The 25,313-nt window shown below is 44.0% G+C and overlaps 1 protein-coding gene across 7 annotated transcripts in view; it reads right to left on the reverse strand.

The window, feature by feature from the left end:
* LOC137433460 (chromodomain-helicase-DNA-binding protein 2) overlaps window positions 1-25,313 on the reverse strand; it is a 218,020-nt gene that overhangs the window by 152,923 nt on the left and 39,784 nt on the right. For 5 of the 7 annotated variants that reach the window (XM_078785762.1, XM_078785760.1, XM_078785764.1 and 2 more), the window contains 10 exons: window positions 23,910-24,043; window positions 14,781-15,012; window positions 12,938-13,038; window positions 12,224-12,268; window positions 10,455-10,633; window positions 5,795-5,922; window positions 5,478-5,694; window positions 3,154-3,243; window positions 2,809-2,999; window positions 2,503-2,691 (listed from right to left, as the gene is read on the reverse strand). In XM_078785762.1, the coding sequence (XP_078641888.1) occupies window positions 2,503-2,691; window positions 2,809-2,999; window positions 3,154-3,243; window positions 5,478-5,694; window positions 5,795-5,922; window positions 10,455-10,633; window positions 12,224-12,268; window positions 12,938-13,038; window positions 14,781-15,012; window positions 23,910-24,043 (1,506 nt within the window). The remainder of the gene's footprint in view (window positions 1-2,502; window positions 2,692-2,808; window positions 3,000-3,153; window positions 3,244-5,477; window positions 5,695-5,794; window positions 5,923-10,454; window positions 10,634-12,223; window positions 12,269-12,937; window positions 13,039-14,780; window positions 15,013-23,909; window positions 24,044-25,313) is intronic. The other 2 variants (XM_078785761.1, XM_078785763.1) reach the window with 1 other exon arrangement.

The following is a 25,313-nucleotide window of genomic DNA, read 5'->3' on the forward strand; positions in this document are numbered from 1 at the left end:
TGTACTTCATTTATTTATTTATTTGCCAGTTTTCATGTCCGTTTATCTTTTGCCCCGGGATTCTCCATATGGTCCTGTATCTTTATAATAAACTGTAAGAGCACGTTTGGTGCAGTGACCAGTCATTGTAGAAGAAGCATGTGAGAAACCATTTTGGCGCCGCATTAATAGAAAATCCACAGGAGAGGTTAAAATTGGTCATGGTCTAATTCTAACTAAACCCACCCCCTCTCCAGTGGGGTCAGTAACACACACCATGCCACGTGTACAACGGAAATTTGCAAGTCGTAATAAGCAAACGAGTTTTAAAATATTGCTTTTATAACACTGTAGTCCCTTATAACACAGGAAGAGGAACGACAGATGCGCTTTTTATTGTGAGGCAGTTGCAGGAGAAGTACATGGAGAAGAGGAAGAAGTTGTTTCTTGGGTTTGCTGATCAGGAGAAAGCATTCGATAAGGTTCCACGTGAAGTAGTGACATGGGCATTGAGGAAGTTAGGAGTAGAGGAATGGTTGATCAGAGTAGTGATGGCAATGTACAAAAGAGCGCGCAAATCTGTAAGGACAAAGGATGGGAACAGTGGTGAGTTTGATGTGAAGGTGGGAGTGCATCAGGGGTCGGTACTAAGTCCACTACTATTTGTAGCTGTGATGGAGGTGCTGGCTCGGAACGTAAAGGAGGGTTTACCGTGGGAGTTGTTGTATGCAGATGATCTGGTGTTGATTGCAGAAAGTATGGATGGACTGAAGGAGAAGATGAACAAGTGGAAGGAACGTATGGAGACAAAAGGTCTGAAGGTGAATATTGGAAAAACGAAGGTGATGGCAAGTGGTAAAGCATGTGGTGAGGTGGAAAGAACTGGGAAGTGGCCGTGTGCTGTGTGCAGGAAGGGTGTCGGAGTGAATTCCATTCAATCTACAATGTGCGCTGAGTGGGTTCATCAAAAATGTAGTGGTTTGAGAGGGTCATTAACCAGTGTGGCAGGTACATTCAAGTGTAAGGTGTGCACAGAGGGAGCTGCAGATGGAGGAAATGTTGAGTTGGATCTTGGAGATGGCGTGAAGCTGGAAGGTGTGAAAACATTTTGTTACCTAGGAGACATGCTGAATGGAGAAGGTGGATCAGACTCGGCAACGGTTGCTAGAGTGAGATGTGCATGGAAGAAGTTTCGGGAACTGAGTGGCGTGCTGACGAGGAGGGGAGTGTCGATGAAGCTGAAGGGAAAGGTGTATGCTGCATGTGTGAGAAGTGTTATGATTTATGGGAGCGAGACATGGGTAATGAACGTAGAGCAGCAACTAAGGCTGGAAAGGGTGGAAATGCGAATGGTTCGGTGGATGTGTGGAGTATCGTTGAGAGCGAGGAAGACAAATGATGAATTGCGAAAGATGATGGGAATAGAGCCTGTGATGAATGCTGTGAAGAGAAACAGTTTGACATGGTTTGGTTATGTGTTGAGGAAGGATGAAAGTGACTGGTTGAGAAGAGTGATGGAAATGAATGTAGAAGGAAGTAGAGGATGGGGAAGACCGAGAAAGACTTGGCTAAAGATGGTCGAAGAAGAAATGCGGGCAAGGGGGCTAACAAGGGGAGATGCAGAAAATAGGGCAAAATGGAGAAGATTGTCATGGGGACCGCAAGGCTAACCCCCACTCTTGCAGGGAAAATGGCCTTAAAATGCCTGTTGTATAACACTGTAGTCCCTGTGCATTTGCATTTATAACACTGTAGTCCCTGTGCCTGCCACACTTTTCTCATCCACACTCTTTCCCCAGTGAAACCGAGTCCAGAACCTGACGTATTTATTTAATGTTGTCATGGAGCAGCACAGGCATGATTGGTCAAATGGCCTCTTCCTACGTCAAAGTACCTTGTTAATATTTTTTTGGTCTTGTATCGATGTAGTCACAAACTTCACCGCAACCAACAGACATTATCGGATTTTGTGTTTGTATGCAGCAGAATCACGTTTTTACTTCATGCAATGCAAGGACAGCACTTTGGTATTTTCCGTGATGGTCATCCGCGGAAACAGCAATGGCAAAATGCAATAATGGACATTATTTCCGTATTTACTGACAGAGGCAGATATTCTCCTGCCTGGTGGACATCTGATCACGATAACGTTCTTGAAAGCTTTTGTACCCGGTGCTACAAAAATATCTCATAAAAACTACCATGGGAGTAACTCACATAATCGTGTCATGATGCGTTGGCATTGCACACCATCCGGATGACATGGGTTAAGAAACGAATCAGCATATCGGAATTGCACCTCAATTCCCAATAATCGTGGCATGTTTTTCTGACAAAAATACGGAAACCTCCATATGGATCGTTACAAAAATACGGAGTTCCGTCCGTGCTATACGGAAGGAGTTTCTCCCATGCGCAACACAACATCAAACGTTTTTGCAAATGTGGCCAGTTCCTTACTGGTTCTCGTCGGGATATTTTTAGTTGACCGTCAACACTTTGACATTTCCAACCCCTTCTCACTTGTAGTAATTCTTCTGCAGTGCAGTCATCTCCACACGCAGAATCTGCTCCACCTTCGCGGGAAGAGACTTCTCCACATCTTTCTTGACTCTACGCAGCAGGAAAGGCTCCAGGACCTTATGCAAGCCTGTGTATCCATTATCGCGACCTTTCCCATGTTCATCCTCAAAGTCCTCCCACGAGGCAAACCTTTTGAGGAATGGAGTGGGGGGGAGGGATAAAAAAATAAAAGAAGGGAGTCGGAGTTAGGAACAGTGCGACCTCATCTTAATGTCGGTTACAAACCAGGAATGTTCTGTGCCTCACTTTTCCGGCATGATGAAGTGCAGCAGAGACCACAGTTCTTTTAGAGAGTTCTGAAGTGGTGTCCCCGTGATGAGCAGCCGATTATTTGTGCGAAATTCCATGAGAGACTTGTACAGCAAAGAGTCATCGTTTTTCAGTCTGTGGGCTTCATCCACAGCTAAGAAGGCCCAGTTAACACTACCCAGCACAGTCTGTGTTGAGCAGAGTGAAGGCAGGTGGGGAGAGGAGGGTAAAGGTCTCGCTAATAAATAATAAATAAATAATAATAAAAAATTGTTCCCCCATACCCTACACATTCAAACATAGACAAAGTGTTCCTTTTAATCCCTCACTCGTTTTCCCCACCTTGTCTTTGAGAAGAATCTCATAGGTTGTGATGAGAACATTGAACTTCATCCTCCTGGTCTGAGGGTTCATCCATTCATAGTCCCGGATCTTTAGAAAAGGAAGCCAAATAAAATATTACGCATTGCAAATTAAAACTGCACTTTGGCATCAAAAAAATGGGATGTTGCTCAACAAAACAAATAGAAGCTATTTTTAAAATAACTTTTACTCTAAAGATAACCCGAAGATAAACATCTAAAATATAAACTGAAGTTGCATGTGAAACTAACTAAAAATAATCAAATAAATTAGGTGTACTGACAGGTAATAACTTACAAAGGTTAAGATATAAATTGCTTGTATAAATTTCCTCCAATCAAGAAATAAAATCATCATGTTGCTCAGAAAGATTAACAAACACAGCAGAGCAAGACAGGATGGTGCACTTACCTTGAAATATCTAGTCTTGAGTTTGACTCACGATCCAACTATACACTGTGGGAATTGTGCTCCACAGACATGTGTCACAGTGTCACAATGTGCGCCATAATTCAGGTGGATGTTAAACTAGACGACCTGTCTACCATAATTAGTTGGTGGACTTCAAAGATTCCAAAGGTGTATTTTGAGATTAAAGGGGTCTTTCATGGAGAGCAAGGAAGTAAACGCCAGTATCCCCAATCAAACGGCATTATTTGCCCGCCAGTACGTGAAAGAATAGTTCCAAAAATAAAATAAACTAGAGATTCGAGGGAAGCAGAACTCAACTGAACTGACTGGACAACTTTAAAGTATGTCAGTTGTCTGTACTAGATTTGACTTAAATGAAACCCAACAACCTTGTGTAATAATTTTAAGGTCCTTGTATCCTTATACTTGTCCTTGTTTTACAATTGATACAATGTTACACTTTGCAAAAATGTAGCAGAAATATAGTTGTGTAGATAAAAGGAAACGGGTATTATTCACTTTCAAGGTATGGCGGCCTATGGCGGCCATTTTGTGACGGATCGGGTTGGAATGCAATAGCAACCTACCTTGTGTGGTAAGGGTTAAACATTCCAAGTTTGATCCAAATCTGTTAATATTTGTGGACGCTGGAGTGTTAACGTCGTTTTCATGACCAAAAACAAAATGGTCGCCTAAGTCCGCCATTTTTCAACGGATCGGGCTGGAATGTAATACCAACCTGGTCCTTGGGGTAAGGATGCTGCATGTCAAGTTTGATCAGAATCGGTTGATATTTGTGGACGCTGGAGTGTTAACGTCGAAAACGACGGCAGTCCAGTTGAGTTAAAAAGGAGAAAAAAATTGGGACCATCGTATAGCAGCAGGCAGAGATGAGCAAAATGTTTGTTTTTTTTTAAGAGGAAAGAATAATTGGGACTCCCACAACTGAGACTAAGTTTAAGCAAATGAACTGCATTTCCTTAAATATGGTCCATTTTCGAAAAGCTTTTACTATAATAACTGTAAAATTTTCACTATACCGGTATTTCATGACAATCGAGTGAAAATCTGGAGAAATAGGATGTCAAAGGAAGCCAAGAAAAAAGGCTTTTAAAAAAACATATCGCTGTGATACCACCTTATAAAAACATTTAATACGTTAAATTAGTTCTTCGTGCCTGGTGCTTGTGTCCTTTATGATGTCCATTACGTTTCTTGTTTGGAATTATTTTCAATTTTCTTTGACTGTCAGGCAGGCAGACAGAGTAAAAAAAAAAAGAATATCGCACTCCTCTCTGCACATGCGTGCTCAGCACAATTTCAGAGCCAAGTACTGCTAAACTACAGGTTTGTTTTCAAATTCATGTTGCGATTCGTATTCAAAATATAATATTAAATTGAAATAAAGTAGTTCATCAATCATAAACTGATGCTTGTACACAGACGACATAAGACTGAAGTGAAGCTATTGCTTAACCACGCTTTTTGCGTTGTGAGCGTGGGGGGTAACTACAGGAAGAACTGCAGAGAGGGATAGAGGAACCACTTTATGTACGTAATATGCAAATAGCTTTTAACATCAAAAACAAAAAAAGGCCAAATATAATGAGCTATCCTCAACAGCAAAACAAATACAGTATCTTTCAAATTTAAAGAAAATCAGTGGTTTTGCTGCAAAATAAACTTGACCGAGGACACGGCAATAAAAATAATATACAGCATGCAAGTATGTGTGAGCACGTGTACATGCGACACATCACAAAAAAAACACACACAGAATTGCAATGATGACAAAGACTTCAAAAATGAGGACATTATAAACAAAGGAAAATACCATAAAATGAAAAAGACAAATCGCATTCAGCGGACAAAGGTCGGAAGGGCATGCGCACCGTGTTACGACTCAAAAGATCTCCCAGATACGTCACGACATTCATCTCTGGGGCCCAGGCTTGGAACTCGCGCTGCCACGATGTGACAGTGGACAGAGGTACAACGAGCAAAAATGGCCCATAAAGCATGTATTGGTGAAACAGCACTGATAGGGAAGAAATTGTCTGGATAGTTTTGCCCAGGCCCATCTCATCCGCCAGAATTACGCTGTTGAACCTGCGGGCGGGCAAGCAAAACGTCGAGATATTGGAGTCAAATCAAGGCACGCTCGCATCCTCGTCATGTTCAAACTTGGGGTCGTGCACCCTGGACTCACCTGCACCACGAGTGAATGAGCCAGTTTAAACCGTCGAGCTGATAATCACGCAGTTCCAGTAGATCCGAACCACCCAGGAAGGTCGGTTGTTTCTTCAGAGCGACAAACCGAGGTCGCTGCTTAAGCACCTGGAAATAAAGACCAAAACATTATGGGCACCAGGACAGTTTTAACGAGCACTGAGTGACTTGAGAACTTGAGAATGGCTGAAGTGATCTAATTCAAACTTGGTACAGATCTGTATAATGATGTAAAGATTAACTGATTGGATTTTGGGGTCCCTAGGTCAAAGGTCAGAGGTCATGTCAGGCAAAAATGTGATAAATTGTGAACAGCTGAAGGGATTTAAATTAAAACTTGATAGAAGTATTATAATGATGTAATAATGTGGGCTGAGTTATATCGGTCGACATCGTGACGTTGAAGAGTGTAGTTCTCGTTCTACACGTTTCGAGTCAAAATGAACCAACCATACACCGCTTCAATCCAGTAACTTTGCAGTCACAACAAAGATATTGCAGTGTTATGATTATATTTACTGTATTATTATTATTAACTTTATTATTATTATTATTATTATTACTAGGGCATTGCCCGTACTATATCTATATCTAAAATTATATCCCCCCCCTCTATTTACATGAAATGGTTTGGTCCAAAGCGAACGGCTTGCGAGTACGGTGACAATCCCCCCCCTCTATTTACATGCAATGGTTTGGTCCAAAGCGAACGGCTTCCGGAGTTTGGTAAAGAAATCGCCATCGCGTGCACAAACGCGCAGGAAAGCGAATGAATCGCAAATTCGGTTTTATTAGTTTTAAAACATAGTTTAACGCCAACATAGTTTGCAAACGTGAAATAAATGAATACGCTCTCAAATGTGCCATCCGAGGCAGAGTGTGTCCTCCACGTTCGGCACACGCGATCGTTCGCTGCTCTCTGATTGGTTGAATCGTTTTTTGGACATAGCTCGGTAAGTAATTGTCCGATTAATATGAAACCTTGAAAAGGCACATCCTCGGGTCCCCAGCAATATACCTGGCAAGTTAAAAGTATATCGGACCCGTGGTTGTCGAGAAACAGCGGTCACAGACAAACAGACGTACAAACGTACAGACGTACAGAGATTACTGGAATTATAGATAGATGAAAACGATATTACTGCATTAAGAAGCTTGGTCTAATTTGTCCGAAGCGGCCAGAAGGTGAGGCATGAAGGCATGAAGCCTATGGCCTATACGTACTGTGTCGTTGGAAGAGCCAGAATGCCTATGCTTTCAAAATTTTTGATGGTCATTTTAACAATCAGTTTGTGTTTCACACTGAATTAAAAACATAGAGGTAGAGCATGCAAGATTGTGATAAATGACAGGTTCAATGATATGTCTGGCCTGAATAGCATCGGAATCAAAATGGCGGGGAGTGGAGTCAGCCATCGTACCGCCGTAATGACATCACATCAACCACGTCATGTGACCAGATCCTCAGCTCTGATAGGTGTACGTTTGAGGAGACATACATACATACTTACATACATGTCATACATACATACATACATACATACATACATACATACGGACATACGGACAGACAAACGCTGTTCTAGACGGCTTTGCTCTATGGGCTACGCTGTAAAAAAAAAAAAATACAAAGGCCTTGCACAATACAGACCATGCATCTGCAGAATCTTTTCCTTTACTGCAACTGCTTCCGATTGCTACCAATTACTGATGTGAAAACGTTTGGTCATGTCAGCTTGCAACCTGAGACATTTGGTGGTGAAGCAGAACCTCTTCGGATGGACTCCATATTTTGTGCGACCTTTAACTGCAATTGCACCAACAGGTGGTGGGTTAAATGTCAATGATTATAATTTGCTCGTGATAGTAACAAGTGTCTTGTGGTAAAATGCGATTGCAATATTATCTTTGAGGAAAGGTAGAACATTACACAAGATTTTCATGACCATCCAGATAACTTGCCATTTTTTTTTCTAACAGGAGCCCAACTGCCCAATTGAAAAGTGCTCTACAAGTCCAGCGGATAGGTGCAATAACATGTGTTTCATGCACACCGTGGTAAAAACTTTAAACTTGGCACACGTGTATTTCATACCAAAACATGTCATTTTTCAACGTAGTGCAAAACATTATATCTCCGATTTGGCCTGTGGTGGCCTTGGCAGCCATTTGCATTTCCTATACACATTGCTAGATAAGCCTGGTGTTGGCTTAGTGGTTAGGGTGCAGGCTTGGGATCCTAGGATCCTGGGTTTGAATCCCGATCGATCGCTGAATTAACGCCATGGGGGTTGACTCAGCCTGTCATCCTTCCGAGGTCGGCAAATTGAGTACCAGCTTGCTGGGATGAATGATCCCGGTGTGTACCCCAATTTAGAATAGGTACACCGTATCCCAACGCATCGTAAGAGGCGACTAAGGGTTGGTGTCAGGAAGGGCATCCGGCCATAAAAACATTGCCTCAAACAGGAAACCATGAGGTTATGGGGCCCGCAAGGCTAACCCCCGCTCTAGCGGAGGAAAAATAGCCTTAAAACGATCATTCATTCATATTCATAAATACACATTGCTAGATACAGTACTACACAAATCAGAAACTAAGAGGCCTACCACGAGCTTCAGTCCAGTGTCATACGATAGGTTTTCAGGGTCCTCCGGTTTTGAAAAAACATTATCGAGTGTGTCAGACTGTCAGGTCCGCCATTTTTAAAATAGAGGCCTTATATTTTAAAGATGGCAAATGGCAGACTCATCCTCCCCTCCCCCACTACCACAAGAGCCAAGTTACCCAGTTTTGTCCCTCACCCTGTCTGTGTTTGTGCCTGGAGAGAGGTACCTTATTTTTATGGGAGTTATTTTACCTTTGTTTATCTCATTGTGTATAGTTATTATTGAATTCACCTTCTCTAGTTATTTCGTTGCGTTTCGGGAATAAACCCTTTCGTTTCACCCCTCAGCCGAATGGGCTAAGGGGTATTGTCGTCACGGGCGTCCGTCAACTTTTGGTTTCCGTCAATTTCGAGCAGAACGGCTTGTCCGATTAAATCCATTTTTGCAGTGTGTGTTGGGGTTCAGTAGAGGAAGGTTCCTTTCGAAAATGGGCGCGCTGCAATTTTCAATATGGCCACCACGGCAGCCATCTTCAAATTGGTTTCCGTCAATTTCGAGCAGAACGGCTTGTCCGATTAAATCCATGTTTGCAGTGTGTGTTGGGGTTGAGTAGGGGAAGGTGCCTTTCGAAAATGGGCGCGCTGCGATTTTCAATATAGCCGCCACGGTAGCGATCTTGAAATTGGTTTCCGTCAATTTCGAGCAGAACGGCTTGTCCAATTAAATCCATGTTTGCAGTGTGTTGGGGTTGAGTCGAGGAAGGTTAATGGGAGCGCTGCGATTTTCAATATGGCCGCCATGGCAGCCATCTTTAAATTGGTTTCCCTCAATTTCGAGCAGAATGGCTTGTCCGATTAAATTCATTTTTGCAGTGTGTGTTGGGGTTGGGTCGAGGAAAGTTCCTTTCGAAAATGCGCGCGCTGCGATTTTCAATATGGCCGCCACGGCAGCCATCTTGAAATTGGTTTCCGTCAATTTCGAACAGAACGGCTTGTCCGATTAAATCTATTTTTGCAGTGTGTTGGGGTTGAGTCGAGGAAGGTTAATGGGAGCGCTGCGATTTTCAATATGGCCGCCATGGCAGCCATCTTGAAATTGGTTTACGTCAATTTCGAGCAGAACGGCTTGTCCAATTAAATCCATGTTTACAGTGTGTGTTGGGGTTGAGTAGAGGAAGGTGCCTTTCGAATATGGGCACGCTGCGATTTTCAATATGGCCACCACCGCAGCCATCTTGAAATTGGTTTCCGTCAATTTCGAACAGAACGGCTTGTCCGATTAAATCTATTTTTGCAGTGTGTTGGGGTTGAGTCGAGGAAGGTTAATGGGAGCGCTGCGATTTTCAATATGGCCACCACCGCAGCCATCTTGAAATTGGTTTCCGTCAATTTCGAGCAGAACGGCTTGTCCGATTAAATCCATTTTTGCAGTGTGTGTTGGGGGTGAGTAGAGGAAGGTTCATGGCTGAAATGGGTTCATGGGTTCATGGGCGAAAATTTCTTTACTGCAAAATCCTACTCGGTATACAACTTCGCTTCAAATAACAAATTATCATCAATGCTTCCTTTCACCATGCATGGGCTGAGGGGTTACGCCCACTTTGAGGTGCTATTTATTTAAATATATAATGTGCCTCTTGTGATTCTCCTCAGTCAACGTGTGCAAGCATACCATTATAACCCGGAACAGAGACTCGGAGATAAGCCTGTTTTGGTCCATCCGTTCAGGGGCTGTGTTAAGCGGCCCGTGGACACGACAACATAAACAAACAAACATAAACATATATATTTCTCTGAGGATATCCTGGAGACTCAGTAACTCAGTGGGCTGTCACCGCGTAAGTGATGAGGTTCCTGGGTTTGAGTCCCGGGTTGAGTCAGAATTCTTTCACACTAGCCCCACGCAGGAATTTACTTCCTGTTTCTAAGATTGTTAGATGAGTTCTTAAGGCCGCTCTTAAGACCACCAGTCTAGAGATTCATCTAACCATTGGGACAGGTACAGGTTTGGCATTTTTAGCAGCGACGCACCTTGCAGTCACGTGATGGGATGGTTTTACAGCGGTTCCGCACGTGGAACTCGTCGATGTGACACTGAAACTTTATGGAGATGAGCGCACCGTCCTCCCAGCTGCACTCCGAATACGGCAAACCTTGCCATTTCACGAGGTAGTCTGGGTGGCCAGACGACGACTTGAGCGTACTGTGAGCTGAAAGGGTACAGGAACACACAACTCAATCCACTACAACTAGGCTTTACAGTACATTGCAAATAACGTCATAACCTTGAAAGCAAACAAAAATGGCAATTCAACTGCGAAGGTAGTGTGTGTTGCAAAATGGATCAACAAAACATTCTACACATGTAGAAATGCTGTGTCCGCCAGTTTCAAAATGCTTTCGGTTCATTTTCTTTGCCAATGAAAATAGTGAAAAAAAACAAAAATAAAATAAAATAAAAAAACGTGCTGACATTCACAGCACAAGAACCAACACTGGTCTGGCACTTAAACGTTTCAAATTGAATGTAAAATATAAACTACATTAACCAAGTCGACTTCCAAATTTCAAACTTTCAATGCTCTGTTTTGACAACTGGAACATTAAAAGAGACGTTTGAGTCACAGGTTAATGCCATTTTTGCTCCATAGCCTTTCCAGGCCAAGTGCACAACCAGAAACTCATGCCTTATTACTTTGCTCAGGTCTACACTTATAACTATCCTGCACTCATTTGTCTCCATTTTCAATCACTCGTGGAATAGTCCAGTTTATCATTATCACTTTCATACTGTCCTGTCTCCCAGACCCAAATGTGAACTGAACCATCATAACATCGATACAGAAGTGGTGTATGTACTACTGCACAGAAGGAAACCGTGCACATCACCCATTCTACCTATTCCCTTTTGTCCTGCCATAGGTTTAAGACAATAGAATACTATTCTCTGTGAAGACAAGATAAAATGGATGATAGAGAGTTTACTGCCACCGGAAAAGAAGTGCAGCTGATGCTTCCAGCGCTAGCCTTTTCTTCATTGCTCTGACAAAGGGCTGACGCTCAAAATGTCAGCTGCGATTCGTTTACCCACGACGATAAACACTCTCTCATCACCGTTTAATTGGAAAAGAAATCCCGCTGTAGGTTTGGTGACTTTCCACAATGTCATTCGGCTCTACCTCGAAGCCTCAAACTGGTTTAAATTTCCCGTTTCCGAATTTGCAGCAAATAAACAGGGATATGTTCATCCCCACAAGCATGAAATGTTACTTTAAATAAATCTCGTCATATAACAACATCTTTATGCAGCTGGAAAGGAACCCCATAGCAAGAGAATAAAATCTTAGAACCCAGAGATGCGAGTCAGGGAAAAAAAAAAGGTAAAACGCAGCGGGGTTTCTCGGGCTTACAACCACAAACATGTCAGTACCAGTCATCGAGTATCAAAGAGTGAAGCAGAGCATAACAAATGCTAAAGAAACATGGCAAAAACCAAGCAAGCAACAGTACCGTGAGCCGAAACATCTGCAAGTGAAACTGGTGCACCGGTCGTTAACTGTGCAGCCATAGAAGGAGCAAAGCTCATTAAGATTCCCAGGCAGGGTTGGGGGGAGCAGACCCCAGGCAGGAAGGGGAATGGGGAAGGTAGCTCAAGATGAGATGGGGTGAAGAGTTAAAGGCTATGCTGGAGATATTGCCGGAGGACAGGATTAGAGCCACAAGCAGCAGCAGATCTACCAAGGAAGGCAGCTTTGGTGAAACCACAGGTCCATGCAAACAGCGCCTGGACCGCAACTTACATGGAAAGTCAGAGTGACTTGGTGCTGACTTACTAGTCTTCATAGCTAGGACAGAAACAGAAAATCATGCTTCAACAATGTGCCCACCATGATGAGCTACTCCAGAGAGAAACAGTTCTTGAGGTAAAGGAATGGAGTGAGGGGAAGAGGGAAAGGGAGGGGGTAGAAAGATCCCAAAGAAGGCACAAGCACCACATTATTTCAAAGCTCAGGAGGTTTGCATAAAGTAGTTTTTGTCGAATGTGTATGACGAGACACAGGCAGGATAACTTAACAGAGGTACATACACATCTTCAACACTGCTCAGAAGTAACAAATAAATACTTCACTGTAATTATACATTCCTTGAACAGGCAATGAGACAGAACAGTGAACAGAAGAAAGATATCAGGGAAAGGTTTTTAGAAAGATCCATGGGGCCTGGAGACACGTGTTGGTACTTCCTCATACATACAGCACAGTCATCTTCCCAGCACGTGTCTGTGAAACCCCATTACCAGAATTAATGAGTACGATACTTGGTCGGTTTACTTGCAACACGCACGCACGCACGCACGCACGCACACGCACACACACACACACACACACACACACACACACACACACACACACACACACACACACACACACACACACACACACACACACACACACACACACATACACTGGAACACAGACAACACAGCAGCCACTGTGCAGGTACCAAGTCCTCACCAATGACTCTTTCCACAAATTGGTAATGCTTGTAAAGTTCCATGGACATCTCCTGCTTGCAGTTGAAATATTCCACATCCTCAGGAGTGGCAGGAATCAGCCTACAACAGAGCAAATTAAATAAATAGCTGAACTATCTTATCTTACTCAATGCTCCTAAAAGGATCACAGGTTCAAATCCCAAATACTGTGTTGATTTGACCATTCTCTGTCTCCTAATGTCCTTGTAATTAATACAAAAGTATACGAACGTCTCCCAATGGCCTCGTCCTGCACATGCTATGTGTATATGCTTTGCAATGAACCTTAGATAATAACAACAAAATGTGTAACTGTTAGCTATCAATAACAAAATCTACAAAAATAGTCCTCAAGATGTCTGGCACGAACCAACTTATACCACAGATCCCAAACTAGAACCGATCACAATCAGAGCAACAGGAAGAATTTCCATGAACAGGAAGTTTCAATTCCAGTCTATCACGATGATAAATCAAACATACCAATGCCGGCCAACTGGTGCGTTTGATTTATCATCTCCGTGAGAGGACTGAAGAGCCCTTTGAAGACGATTCCAAGAAGAAGGAGAAGAAGGGGAAGAAGAAGAAGAAGAAGAAGGAGAAGAAGAAGAAGGAGAGGAAGAAGGAGAAGGAGAAGGAGAAGAAGGAGAAGGAGGAGAAGGAGAAGGAGGAGAAGTAGAAGGAGAAGAAGGAGGAGAAGTATAAGGAGAAGAAGGAGAAGAAGAAGGAGAGGAAGAAGGAGAAGGAGAAGGAGAAGGAGGAGAAGGAGAAGGAGGAGAAGTAGAAGGAGAAGAAGGAGGAGAAGTAGAAGGAGAAGAAGGAGGAGAAGGAGAAGGAGAAGGAGAAGGAGAAGGAGAAGGAGAAGGAGGAGAAGGAGAAGGAGGAGAAGAAGGAGAAGGAGGAGAAGGAGAAGAAGGAGAAGGAGGCGAAGGAGAGGAAGAAGAAAAAGAATAATAAGAAGAAGAGAAGTCGAATTGCACACTACAGTAGGAGAGATAATGATAGGCTGAGTTGAAAAAGCACACAGAGGAGAAAAAAAAACTAGTAAATAGAATTTGACGTGAATGCGGCGATGAATATGCCTCTGCCCACGTTAGGTGTCAACCCACTGATACGTTTGAGCTCAATTAAAGGTCACATTAAATGTCACTGAAATATTAGAGATCAAATGAAATATTAAAGGTCACATAAGAGAAAGTATAGTATGAGAGAGAGAAAGAAAGACATGGGTAATGTCTTTAGCACCACAACATGTTGTGAAGCACCACAACCTTAATCACCTTTGATTTACCAAAGTTTGTTCACTACATTAGAAAAATAGGACTCTACGGGGATGTAAAATAGGGGTCTACGGGGTTGGGGGTTAAAGTCTTATGATTACGCTAGTATGATTCTACATGCTGCTCTGTCTCCAGAGCAACCATTGAAATTGGTTATAAATACCATGACTGTTTAAAATACCCTTAATCGGTGTGGTATACCGCTGTATTCTACCAGGTGAGCACATTAGAAGAAAGCATCATTTCAGCACATTAAGAAGAAGAAAGAAAACATCAGATGCTTCAAACTCGAGTAATGATCTGCAAAATGATTTCCAAAGGGCACATGACCTTTAACCTGTTTGTTGAACCCAAAATCGAGTCCTTTAATCCTTATATTACAGTTCATACTTTAGCCAAGTTTAGTTGGAATCCCTTTAGTAATTCATAAGTAACAAAAATCTGCTATGCACATGCACAGCCGGACGGAGAACCCCCTTTCCCCCCCCCCCCCCCCAAAAAGGTCTCCGGCACCCTCGGCTACGGAAGCATAAATAAACTGACCATTGCCGTATCTCTTCCTCTTTTTTCAGGAAGTTCTCCAACTTTTTCATCCCACGAACATTCTGTTGACGAAGAGTCTCCTCGGTTTCCCAGGTGTTATGGATGTGCGACCAGCCTTTCCACTTGATAAGGTACTGCTTCTCACCTGCCTCTCCATCAGTTCCTGATACAAAGTCATGGTTGGGGTCCCCATCAGCTTCTACCGTGTAGATCGTCGTCGTGGCACCAATGGCTGCACACCACAGATGACCAAACGTAAAATGTATGACCTGCAGCTCACAGACCCATGTTCTACAGACGTTATTAATGTAGCACCTATCACCTCACTTTGATCTAAAAGCTTAACAAAACACTACATGCCCAAAAGTATGCGGACACCCCTTCAAATTAGTGGATTCGGCTATTACAGCCACACCCATTGCTGACAGGTACAGTCACGTGAAAAAGTAAGTACACCCCATATAAAGTTTTGACTTTTTCAACATACAGGGTGTCTCAAAATACATGGAACCCATGTCACTGCTAATAATTCTGCCAATATTAATGTTCTTGTTCTTTTTTTTTCACATTTGAAGAGAGGAGACCATAACAACTAATAATTATCAATCAAAATGCCTTGGACAAAGGAGGAAAAAATATTTTGCGTCACTACTTATTTGGAGACGAAATCATTCAAAACGGTGCAAGCAAAATTTCGCAGGAAGTTCAACTTCAACAACTATCCCCAGAAAAACCAAATTTATCGTTGGGCACACAAATTTCAAGCCACTGGATCAGTAAACAACCTCAACAAGAAGGCAGAAACACCCAGTTCTGGCAGGAAGCTGACTGCAAGATCTCCTGACAATGTGAATGCGGTGAGACATTCTGTCGGAAGGAGCCCGAAAAAGTCCATCCGAAGACGTAGCCAAGAGCTGGGTCTTTCACGTGCGTCAGTGCAAAGAATCTTGATTAAGGTTCTTCAGCTGTACCCATACAAGATCCAGATCAAGCATAAACTCACACCAGCTGACCTGGCAAAACGTGTTGTGATGTGCCGGTGGTTCGAGAACAAGATCGAAGAGGATCCTGACTTTCTTGATGATGTTTGGTTCAGCGACGAAGCAAACTTCTTGCTCTGTGGGCATGTCAATAGCAAGAACAATGTGTTCTGGGGCACAAAAGCCCCAGACGAGGTGCTTCAGAGGCCCTCACACTCTGTGAAATGCACGGCCTGGGTGGCCATCTCAAAACATGGCATAATCGGACCGTTTTGGTTTGAAGACGCAGACGAGGAGGCAGTCACTGTCACAAAGGAGCGTTACATTGTGGTGCTCAACAAGTTCTGGAGGGGACTTGGGAGACGTCGTGGCGTGAATCGAGATGTGCAATTGTTCCAACAAGATGGGGCAACTCCACATACACATACAGCCAACATCACGATGGAGTGGCTGGACCACCGATTCCCTGATCGGCTGATCAGCAGGCGCCGCGAACCCGAGTGGTCTCCGCATTCACCCGATCTGAACCCCCGATATTTTTTTTTTTAATCTCTGGGGGTTATTGAAGGACCACGTGTATGAGAATCGTCCTCAATCCATTTCTGAACTGAAAGTGGCCATCACCCAGAAGATTCGTGCCATCAGGAAGGAAGAGTGTGTCAGGGTGATTGACAACTTCGCTCGTCGGCTTCAAGTGTGTCTCAGGCGCAAAGGCGGTCATTTGGAACATGTGGTCTAATAAATGTATCCTTTGAGCTAGAGACCACAAATCTTCAGTTTTTTAATTGTTATCATATCAGCTTCCAGGAAATGTAATCTTTTTTGGAGTTTCTTGTCTGAGTAATAAATTATTATCATGTTAATGGGTTCCATCTATTTTGAGACACCCGTTATTTCAACATACAGCTATTTGATCTTCATTTCAACAATATTGATAGATAAAGGTGATATAATATAACAAATATCAAGAAACATTTACATTTTGTAGTCCATTGTATAATTTAAATAAACAAAAATGCAAATTTCGCATGTGGAAAAAGTAAGTACACTCTTGGCTCTATTAGGTGGTATTGCCCCCTTTGGCAGAAACAACCTCAATGGGTGTTTCTTATAACTGTATACCAGTCTCTGACATTGACTGGGAGAAATTTTTGCCCACTCCTCCATGCAGAATTCTTTCAGCTGTGCGATGTTTGAGGGGTTTCTTGCATGCACAGCTCGTTTCAAATCCGCCCACAATATCTCGATGGGATTTAGATCCGGGCTTTGACTTGGCCATTCCAGAACCCTCCATTTCTTTCGTTTTTAAGCATTCCTTGGTGGATTTCCTGGTATGTTTAGGGTCATTGTCATGTTGCAAGGTCCACCTTCGGTTGAGCTTCAACTTTCCGACAGGTAGCCTCACATTATCCTCAAGCACCCTCTGGTACAATGAAGAATTCATAGTGGATTATATGATGGTGAGCTGCCCAGGCCCTGATGCAGCAAAGCTGCCCCAAACCATAATATTTCCACCACCATGCTTTACAGTTGGTATCAGGTTCTTGTGGTCAAATGCTGTTTTGGTTTTCGCCAAACATGTCTTCTGGTACTGTGGTCAGTCAAATAGCTCTACCTTTGACTCATCTGTCCACAGCACATTGTTCCAGAAGTGTTGGTCTTTGCCGAGGTGTTCATTGGCAAACTTTAGTCTTGCCCTGATGTTCTTTCTGGACAGCAAAGGTTTCCTCCTGGCACACCTCCCATGTAGATCAAATTTGTGCAGCCTCTTTCTAATGGTAGACCCGTGCACTTTGACATCAACAGTGGCAAGAGCTACCTGTAGGTTCCATGATGACATTCTGGGGTTCTTAGAGACTTATTTCAACATCATGCGGTCTGCTCTCGAGCTGAACTTGCTGGGGCGGCCTGGCCTGAACAAGTTGGCAGTTGCTTGGAATCTTCTCCACTTGTAGATGATCTTCCGGACAGTCGAATGATTGATTTCAAATTGTTTGGAGATCTTTTCAAATCCCTTCCCAGACTTGGAGGCATCTATAACCTTCTTTCTGAAAGCCTCAGAGAGCTATTTTGATTTAGGCATGGTGTCGCCGCACACTTCAACAACAAAGAGCAAACCAAACTAAATGTCAGGTTTAAATAAGACAGGTTCCTCCAAGATCCTCTCTCACGATGTTCTAATCATTTGCACCTGAGCTGGTGCACCTGATTCAAATTTTAGGTATTTGAAGTAGTGATAAATGTCGGGGTGTACTTACTTTTTCCACATGCGAAATTTGCATTTATGTTTATTTAAATTATACAGACTTGGCATTTAATATGGAATATTTTTTTTCCTTGACTTGGGTTTCCTTTCTGAACTCAGTATATCAATCTGGTGAGTTTCTTTTCCGCTTCGGTGATTTCATTGTTAAAAGAACTATGTCACTGATTGTCTGTCGCAGCGAGAAGTCAATAACAGGATTATATCACAGGTGGCGTGACAAAATGTACGGACAGGTACATTTGATGATTGGCTTCACAATCGGGTATATAAGGGTTGTTGCGTTCTGTATTAGTGGAAAACAACTGCTGCACGTCAACAAAAGTTGTTGCCGCTTCCTCTGGAGATGGTCCGTCAACTCGACAATGCTGTTTGTCATGGAGTGGTGGCTTTACGAAATTCCGGCATGAAACAGCGTGCTATTGCTCGGCAGTATGGCATCACTCAAGGTCAGGTGTCAAAGATCCCGAAACGAAATGCTCAGAGGGGTGTCCCTACTCCAATATCGAGGCCAGGACGTCCCCGCAGAACCACAAGGAGGGATGATCGCCAGCTGCACCGGTTAGTCCGCAATGGCCATACCAAGTCAGCTAATCGGCTTAGGGCGGAGTGGCAGCAACTGACAAATGTGCCTGTATCCAGAAGGCTAGTCAACCAACGACTGGTTCAAGCAGGCTATCGTGCCAGGCGTCCCCTGAGAAAGCCACGCCTGACAAGACAACACCGCCAGCGCCGATTGCAGTGAGCCAGAGAGCACCGTCAATGGCAGCCAGGACACTGGAATCACGTGATCTTCAGTGACGAGTCTTGATTTCTAGTCTATCGTCAAGATGGCCATGTCCGAGTGCGCAGACAAGTGCATGAAGCCTACAACGAAGATTGTATAGTGCCAAGAGTCCAAGCTGGAGGTGGTGGGGTGACCGTTTGGGCTGCTTTTCATGCAGAGGGCAAAACTGACCTGGTTGTTCTGAATGGAAACCTGAACCAGTTCAAGTACAGGGCCATTCTGGAAGAAACATTGCTTCCATTTGCTCGTGCAGCCTTTCGAGGAAACTTTGTCTTCCAAGATGACAATGCATGGCCTCATCGTGCTTGCATGATCCAACACTTTCTTGCTGACCGTGGTGTAGAGCATATGGAGTGGCCTGCCATGTCCCTGGATATTAATCCGATAGAGAACTTGTGGGCAGAATTAATGCGTCAAATCGACAACTTGGACCAGCAGCCTACCTCTGTGCGTGAATTGCAGCAGGCTATTGTCACTGCATGGCAAGCGATTCCTGTCCAAAGCTTGGCAAATCTCGTGAACAGCATTCCTCAACGTGTGCGTGCTCTCCTGAATGCTTGTGGGGGTTACACGAAGTACTGAACTGTAATTTTACTGTCCGTAATCCCAGTCCTAATTTAACTTTTGTTTTTGCTATAAAAAAAAATTGGCTAATGTGCAAAATAAAGAAATACTTCTGGAAAACGCACAGAGGTTTAACACAGTACTGTCCATGAATTGAGTTCAATATCAGTTTACATCACTTTCAAGGATCAATTTATTTGCTTCGAAAAGTCAAATGTGGTTTTTGTTTCTTTTAAAGGTCACATTAACAAAATCTGGAATAATTCCAACATAATTCCAATGAACTTTTGGTTCTAAGTCAACTTGAAAAGTAAGTTCACCCCCACAAAAAAAATATTCCATATTAAATGCCAAGTCTGTACAATAGACTACAAAATGTAAATGTTTCATGATATTTGTTATATTATATCACCTTTATCTATCAATATTATTGAAATGAAGATCAAATAGCTGTATGTTGAAATATGTTGAAAAAGTCAAAACTTTACATGGAGTGTACTTACTTTTTCACATGACTGTATATATAATCAGCACACTGCCATGCAATCGCCACAGACAAACATTGCCAGTAGAACGGGCTGTACTGAAGAGCTCAGTGACTTTCAATGTGGCACCATCATCGGATGCCACCTTTCCATCAAGTCAGTTCGTCAAATTTCTGCCCTGCTAGAGCTGCCCCGGTGAACTGCAAGTGCTGTGGATTGTGAAGTGGAAATGTCTAGGAGCAACAACAGCTCAGCTGCAAAGTGGTAGGCCACTCAGGCTCACAGAACGAGACTGCCGAGTGCTGAAGCACATAAAAATTGTCTGTCCTCGGTTGCAACACTCACTGCCGACTTCCAAACTGCCTCTGGAAGCAGCGTCAGCACAACGGTTCGTCGGGAGCTTCATGAAATGGGGTTCCCTGGTTGAGCAGCCGCACACAAGCCTAAGATCACCATGAGCAATGTCAAGCGTCGGCTGGAATGGTGTAAATCTCGCCACCATTGGACCCTGGAGCAGTGGAAACGTGTTCTCTGGAGTGATGACTCACGGTTCACCATCTGGCAGTCCGACGGATTGGCGGATGCCAGGAGAACGCTACCTGCCCAAATGCATAGTGCCAACTATAAAGTTTGGTGGAGGAGGAATAATGGTCTGGAGCTGTTCATTTTTCTTGGCGAGGCCACTTAGTTCCAGTGAAGGGAAATCTTAACGCTACAGCATACAATGACATTCTAGATTATAGGTTCTCAAAGTGGTCCCTACCGCCCCCCAGTGGGCACTGGGAACTTTCAGGGGGGCGCTCGAGAGTCCACGGGCGGTAGGGGGGTGCTGGCAATGATTTGGGGGGCACTGGCGATTTAAAGGAGCAGCGGCGATTTGGAGCGCTCATTGGGCTTCCTGCAGTCTGAACAGGTTACCTGGCGCCATTCGGCAAATTGGCCATCCAATCAACGACCACATTCTTTCCCCCTTCGGACATGGTTTTTGTGATCACATATTCGCTGATGTCGTGTAGGTATTTTCTTGTCCATACATGCTCACGCAACAAACATGATAGCGTATGACACCAGCGAAATACTATTGGCCACCAATGCGACCAATAGTACAACACTATTTTTTGTCACGTGGTGCCATTTCAACCAATCGGCTTGCAAGAATCTTTTTATGCGGGATATAATACACTCTATTCGTGCTGGACTATTCAACGTGCCTGGTTCAACTTTACAGCCTGGCCTTGCCAGCACAGACATTGGGCAAGGTATGAACACAGTCAGTGTTAGCGCTAGTGTTAGTCTTTCGACATTTTGGCGTGTTGATTTCGTTATTCAAAAAAGCTTCACGTCCGGTCGGCTTCAAGATGTCGGCCTCAAAGAAAAAGTGTCATCAGTATTCCGTTGAATACATCAAGTATGGATTCATTCCATCTCCGACGAACAAACAGTTACCAATGTGTTTGTTGTGTAGTATCAAGCTGTCCAATGAAGCAATGAAACCATCTCGACTGAGCGAGCACCTGAGTAAAAAGCACAGTGATAAGGCTCACGCAGAGGTCAGCTATTTCCAATCGCTGAAAGAGAAATTTGAGAAGCGATCCACGGTAACGACGATGTTCAAAGCCAGCCAAAAGCTCGTGGATAAAGGACTGGAAGCGTCGTATAAGCTGTCATTGCTCATCGCCAGATCTGGAAAACCGTATTCAATCGGCGAATAGTTGATCAAACCAGCTGTTGGGGAAGTGATAAAAACCGTTATGGGCCAGGATCGGAATGCAGTTCTCTAGTCGATTGCGCTCAGCAATGATTCCGTGGCCAGGCGGATTGATGAAATGTCATCAGATGTAGAAGATAAGCTGTGTAGTGAGCTGAGAAGCACACACTTCGCCATCCAGCTGGATGAGTCCACTTTGCGTGACAGTGAAGCTCTGTTACTCTGCTACGTTCGCTTCATCCGTGATCAGGAAATGGTGGAAGAAATGTTGTTTGCCCGCTCTCTCCAGACCGATACGAAAGGGTTCTTCCATCTTCCAAACGTTGGAGAAGTACTTTACTGATAAGAACATACCGATGGAGAACATTCTCGCTTGCGCGACAGACGGGGCACCAGCGATGGTTGACCGCCAGCGTGGTATTATTGCGCTTCTGAAGAACCAGGTACCGTCCGTGTTCGCCATTCACTGTGTCGTGCACCGCCAGCATCTTGTAGCAAAAGCTCTCAGCACCAGACTTCATACATCACTCCAAACAGGAATCAAAGCAGTGAATAAAATCAAGGTGTCGTCTCTGCATGATCAGCTGTTTCGTCAGCTTTGCCAGGAGAACGATGAGGTATTCGAGCGGCTCCTGTTGCATACCGAAGTTCGATGGTTGTCCAAAGGCACTTGTTTGACCCGTTTCCATGCCCTCTTCTCAACAGTGGTCGAGTTTCTGTCGGAAATTGATACGGAGCTATCGGAGAAAGTGAATGCGATTGAGCATGATGCGGCTTACCTCACGGACATATTCAGTATACTGAATGTCAACAAACAACTCCAGGGTGACCATATGACACTGATTAAAGCAAAGAAAGTGATTGGCGGGTTCGTAACCAAGGCAACTCTGCACAGGGAATCCCTCGGCCGCAGAGATATGTACCACTTTCCCCAGTTGGCAAAGGAAACTGCTGTTTCTGATGAAGAGCTACTCGTTTATTGCAATCACCTTGAGAAGATTCGTGGAGATATGGAGCAGCGTTTCAGAGACATGCTAGAACTGTCGGTGCCAGCATGGGTGATCAACCCATTCAAATGTGACATTCAAGATGTGAAGCGCGAATTACAGGACGAAATTGTCAACCTCCACAATGATGATGAGGCGAAGGCAACATTCTCACAGCATGAATACGGCAAATTCTGGATTCTGGAGCGGGGCGAATACACCGCAATGTGGACAGAGGCAGAAATGCTGCTGATGGCGTTCCACACATCATACCTCGTTGAAAGAGGGTTCAGCGCCGTGATGGTGCTGCTGACCAAGTATCGAAACCGCCTTGACATTGCCAAGAGAGGCGATCTGCATCTCTACCTCACTGAGATGGAGCCAGACGTTCGTAATCTCGCAGCGAGTCACCAGGCCCACCCTTCACACTAACGGTATTTGGGCCTGTGATAACAGCTTCCCAGTTTGCCTCACCTGGACCTGTTCTGCTGAAACATTGTAGGTCGTGCAAAATAAAATAAAAAGTAAAGTAAAATAAAGTAAAATATCATTCAGAAAATATTTGGCTTCTGGTATTTTTGCTTCCTATCTACATAAATTCTGGGTGTCCGACCACGAAAGATAGGACAAGGGGGGCATTGGGCCGGTCCAAGAGGGCAGAAGGGGGCGGTAGTCCAAAAAAGTTTGCGAACCACTGTTCTCGATGATTGTGTGCTACCCCAACTTTGTGGCAACAGATTGGGGAAGGCCCTTTCCTGTTTCAGCATGACAATGCCCCCGTGCACAAAGCGAGGTACATAGAGAAATGGTTTGTCGAGATCGGTGTGGAAGAACTTGACTGGCCTGCACAGAGCCCTGACCGCAACCCCATCGAACACCTTTGGGATGAATTTGAACGCCGTCTGCGAGCCAGGCCTAATCGCCCAACATCAGTGCCCGACCTCACGAATGCTCTTGTGGCTGGATGGAAGCAAATCCCCGCAGCAATGTTCCAACATCTCGTGGAAAGCCTTCCCAGAAGAGTGGAGGCTCTTATAGCAGCAAAGGGGGGACCAACTCCATACTAATGCCCATGATTTTGGAATGAGATGTGTGATGTTCGAGTGTCCACATACATTTGGTCATGTAGTGTATATGTATATGAATAATAAAAACCTTGCCTCCCTGCCACCTCAAATATATATATATAGTCTCTCCAATACCTTAAAACCATTTTTGAAATACTTTTGTACTTGCTTGGCATAGAAAAAAAAGCCATAAAGCAATCACATTCCAACATAAGTAACACACATCGACCCAAATAAATGATTTGATCAATTATATGCAAAACTACGAGTAACCATCAAATAAACTCACCCCCCTTGCGGCCCAAACGTGAGTCCATCACTTTCTCGATCATCTCAAAATCTTCATTCTGCTGCTGAGCGATTGACTCTGTCAGCTCTATCAGGTCATCTGAATCCGTCTCTACATCCTCGTCTTCCTTGTAACTGCAAAAGGAATGCACATCTGGTCTGCGCGCTGATCGCAAAAAGAAAAAAAACGGTTACGCCTTTGGATGCGCCACCAAAGTAGAAGGGAGGAAACGCAAAATATACGCAGAACGAACTAGTATTAAAAAAGTGACCACTGAAAACGGAAAAGGTTTATTTATGACACAATTATAAATGCTGAACAACATCCAATGTGAACACCATCATAAACTACTGTATTGTTCAACTCACCAGCAATAAACGTAATATGAGGGTAAGGTTGTGGACTAGTGGTAAGGACAACAGACTCGTATAACCAGAAGATGAGGCTTCAACATCCAGCTGAAGTGGGCTGTATCAAGTATTTGGTCTCCAAATTACCATGGCTATATCAGATTATCGACGAAACTCAGGTGGCTCATTAATGACCTTTAGGGAGGAGATAGTCTGCTTGTCTTACACAGTATTTTCTATAACTAGTACCAGTATCCACTTCATCGTTGACCAATAAATCATGCCAAATGAGCAGCGAGAGGCTTCCTAACAAAAAAAAAAAAATTATTCACCCTCATTTATTTATATTGTTACAGACGCGGCTTTTAGATGTTATATTGACCGAGCGGTGGTGTATTTAACCGCGTCCGAACAGTTACTCCCCGATTAAAACCCGATTCCACCCGACGTTGACCAGATCGCCCCACAGATATTCAATCGGGAAATCTCTAAAGCGACCGAAAGAGAATGAAAAAGAAGAAGAAGAAGAATACGGAGGAAGAACAGATTTTATTATACACACACAAGCAATGGATGGAAGAAGCAGTAACACAGCGAATCGTTAACTTACACTATTCATTTTTACTTAGCCCCAAGACAACGAGCAGGACGGGACGTTCACACTTACACAGGGGATATTGCAGGCAGGTAGGGCTTGAGATGGATTGCTTGAGAGGGAGGCAAGGTCGGGAGGCCGCAGCTCACAATTCCTCGCGGTTTTGGCGGGAAACCCTCCGTCGTGTATCCACTGCGGTAGACGTCACGCGCTGGTTCGGCACACCTGCTCCTCTTCTTGGGGTGGGGCCGTCTCCCTCCTTTCAGCGCGTCTCTCCAAAGCTGGTTTCCTTGCCGAGTACCTCTCCTCTTTGGCTTGGAGCGTTTCGCATCTCACCTCTTGGTGCAGCCTCTTTGCTCATCTCCCAAGGCCTCTCCAAGTCATCTCCCAAAGCAGTCCCTTACAGTCGCTTTTATCACCTGGAGCGAAATCAAGCCGCCGACTCCGAGGGCACGCCTA

This window comes from Myxine glutinosa, chromosome 10, assembly GCF_964187855.1.
Source record: "Myxine glutinosa chromosome 10, kmMyxGlut1.1, whole genome shotgun sequence".
NCBI classification, from domain to species: Eukaryota; Metazoa; Chordata; class Myxini; order Myxiniformes; family Myxinidae; genus Myxine; species Myxine glutinosa.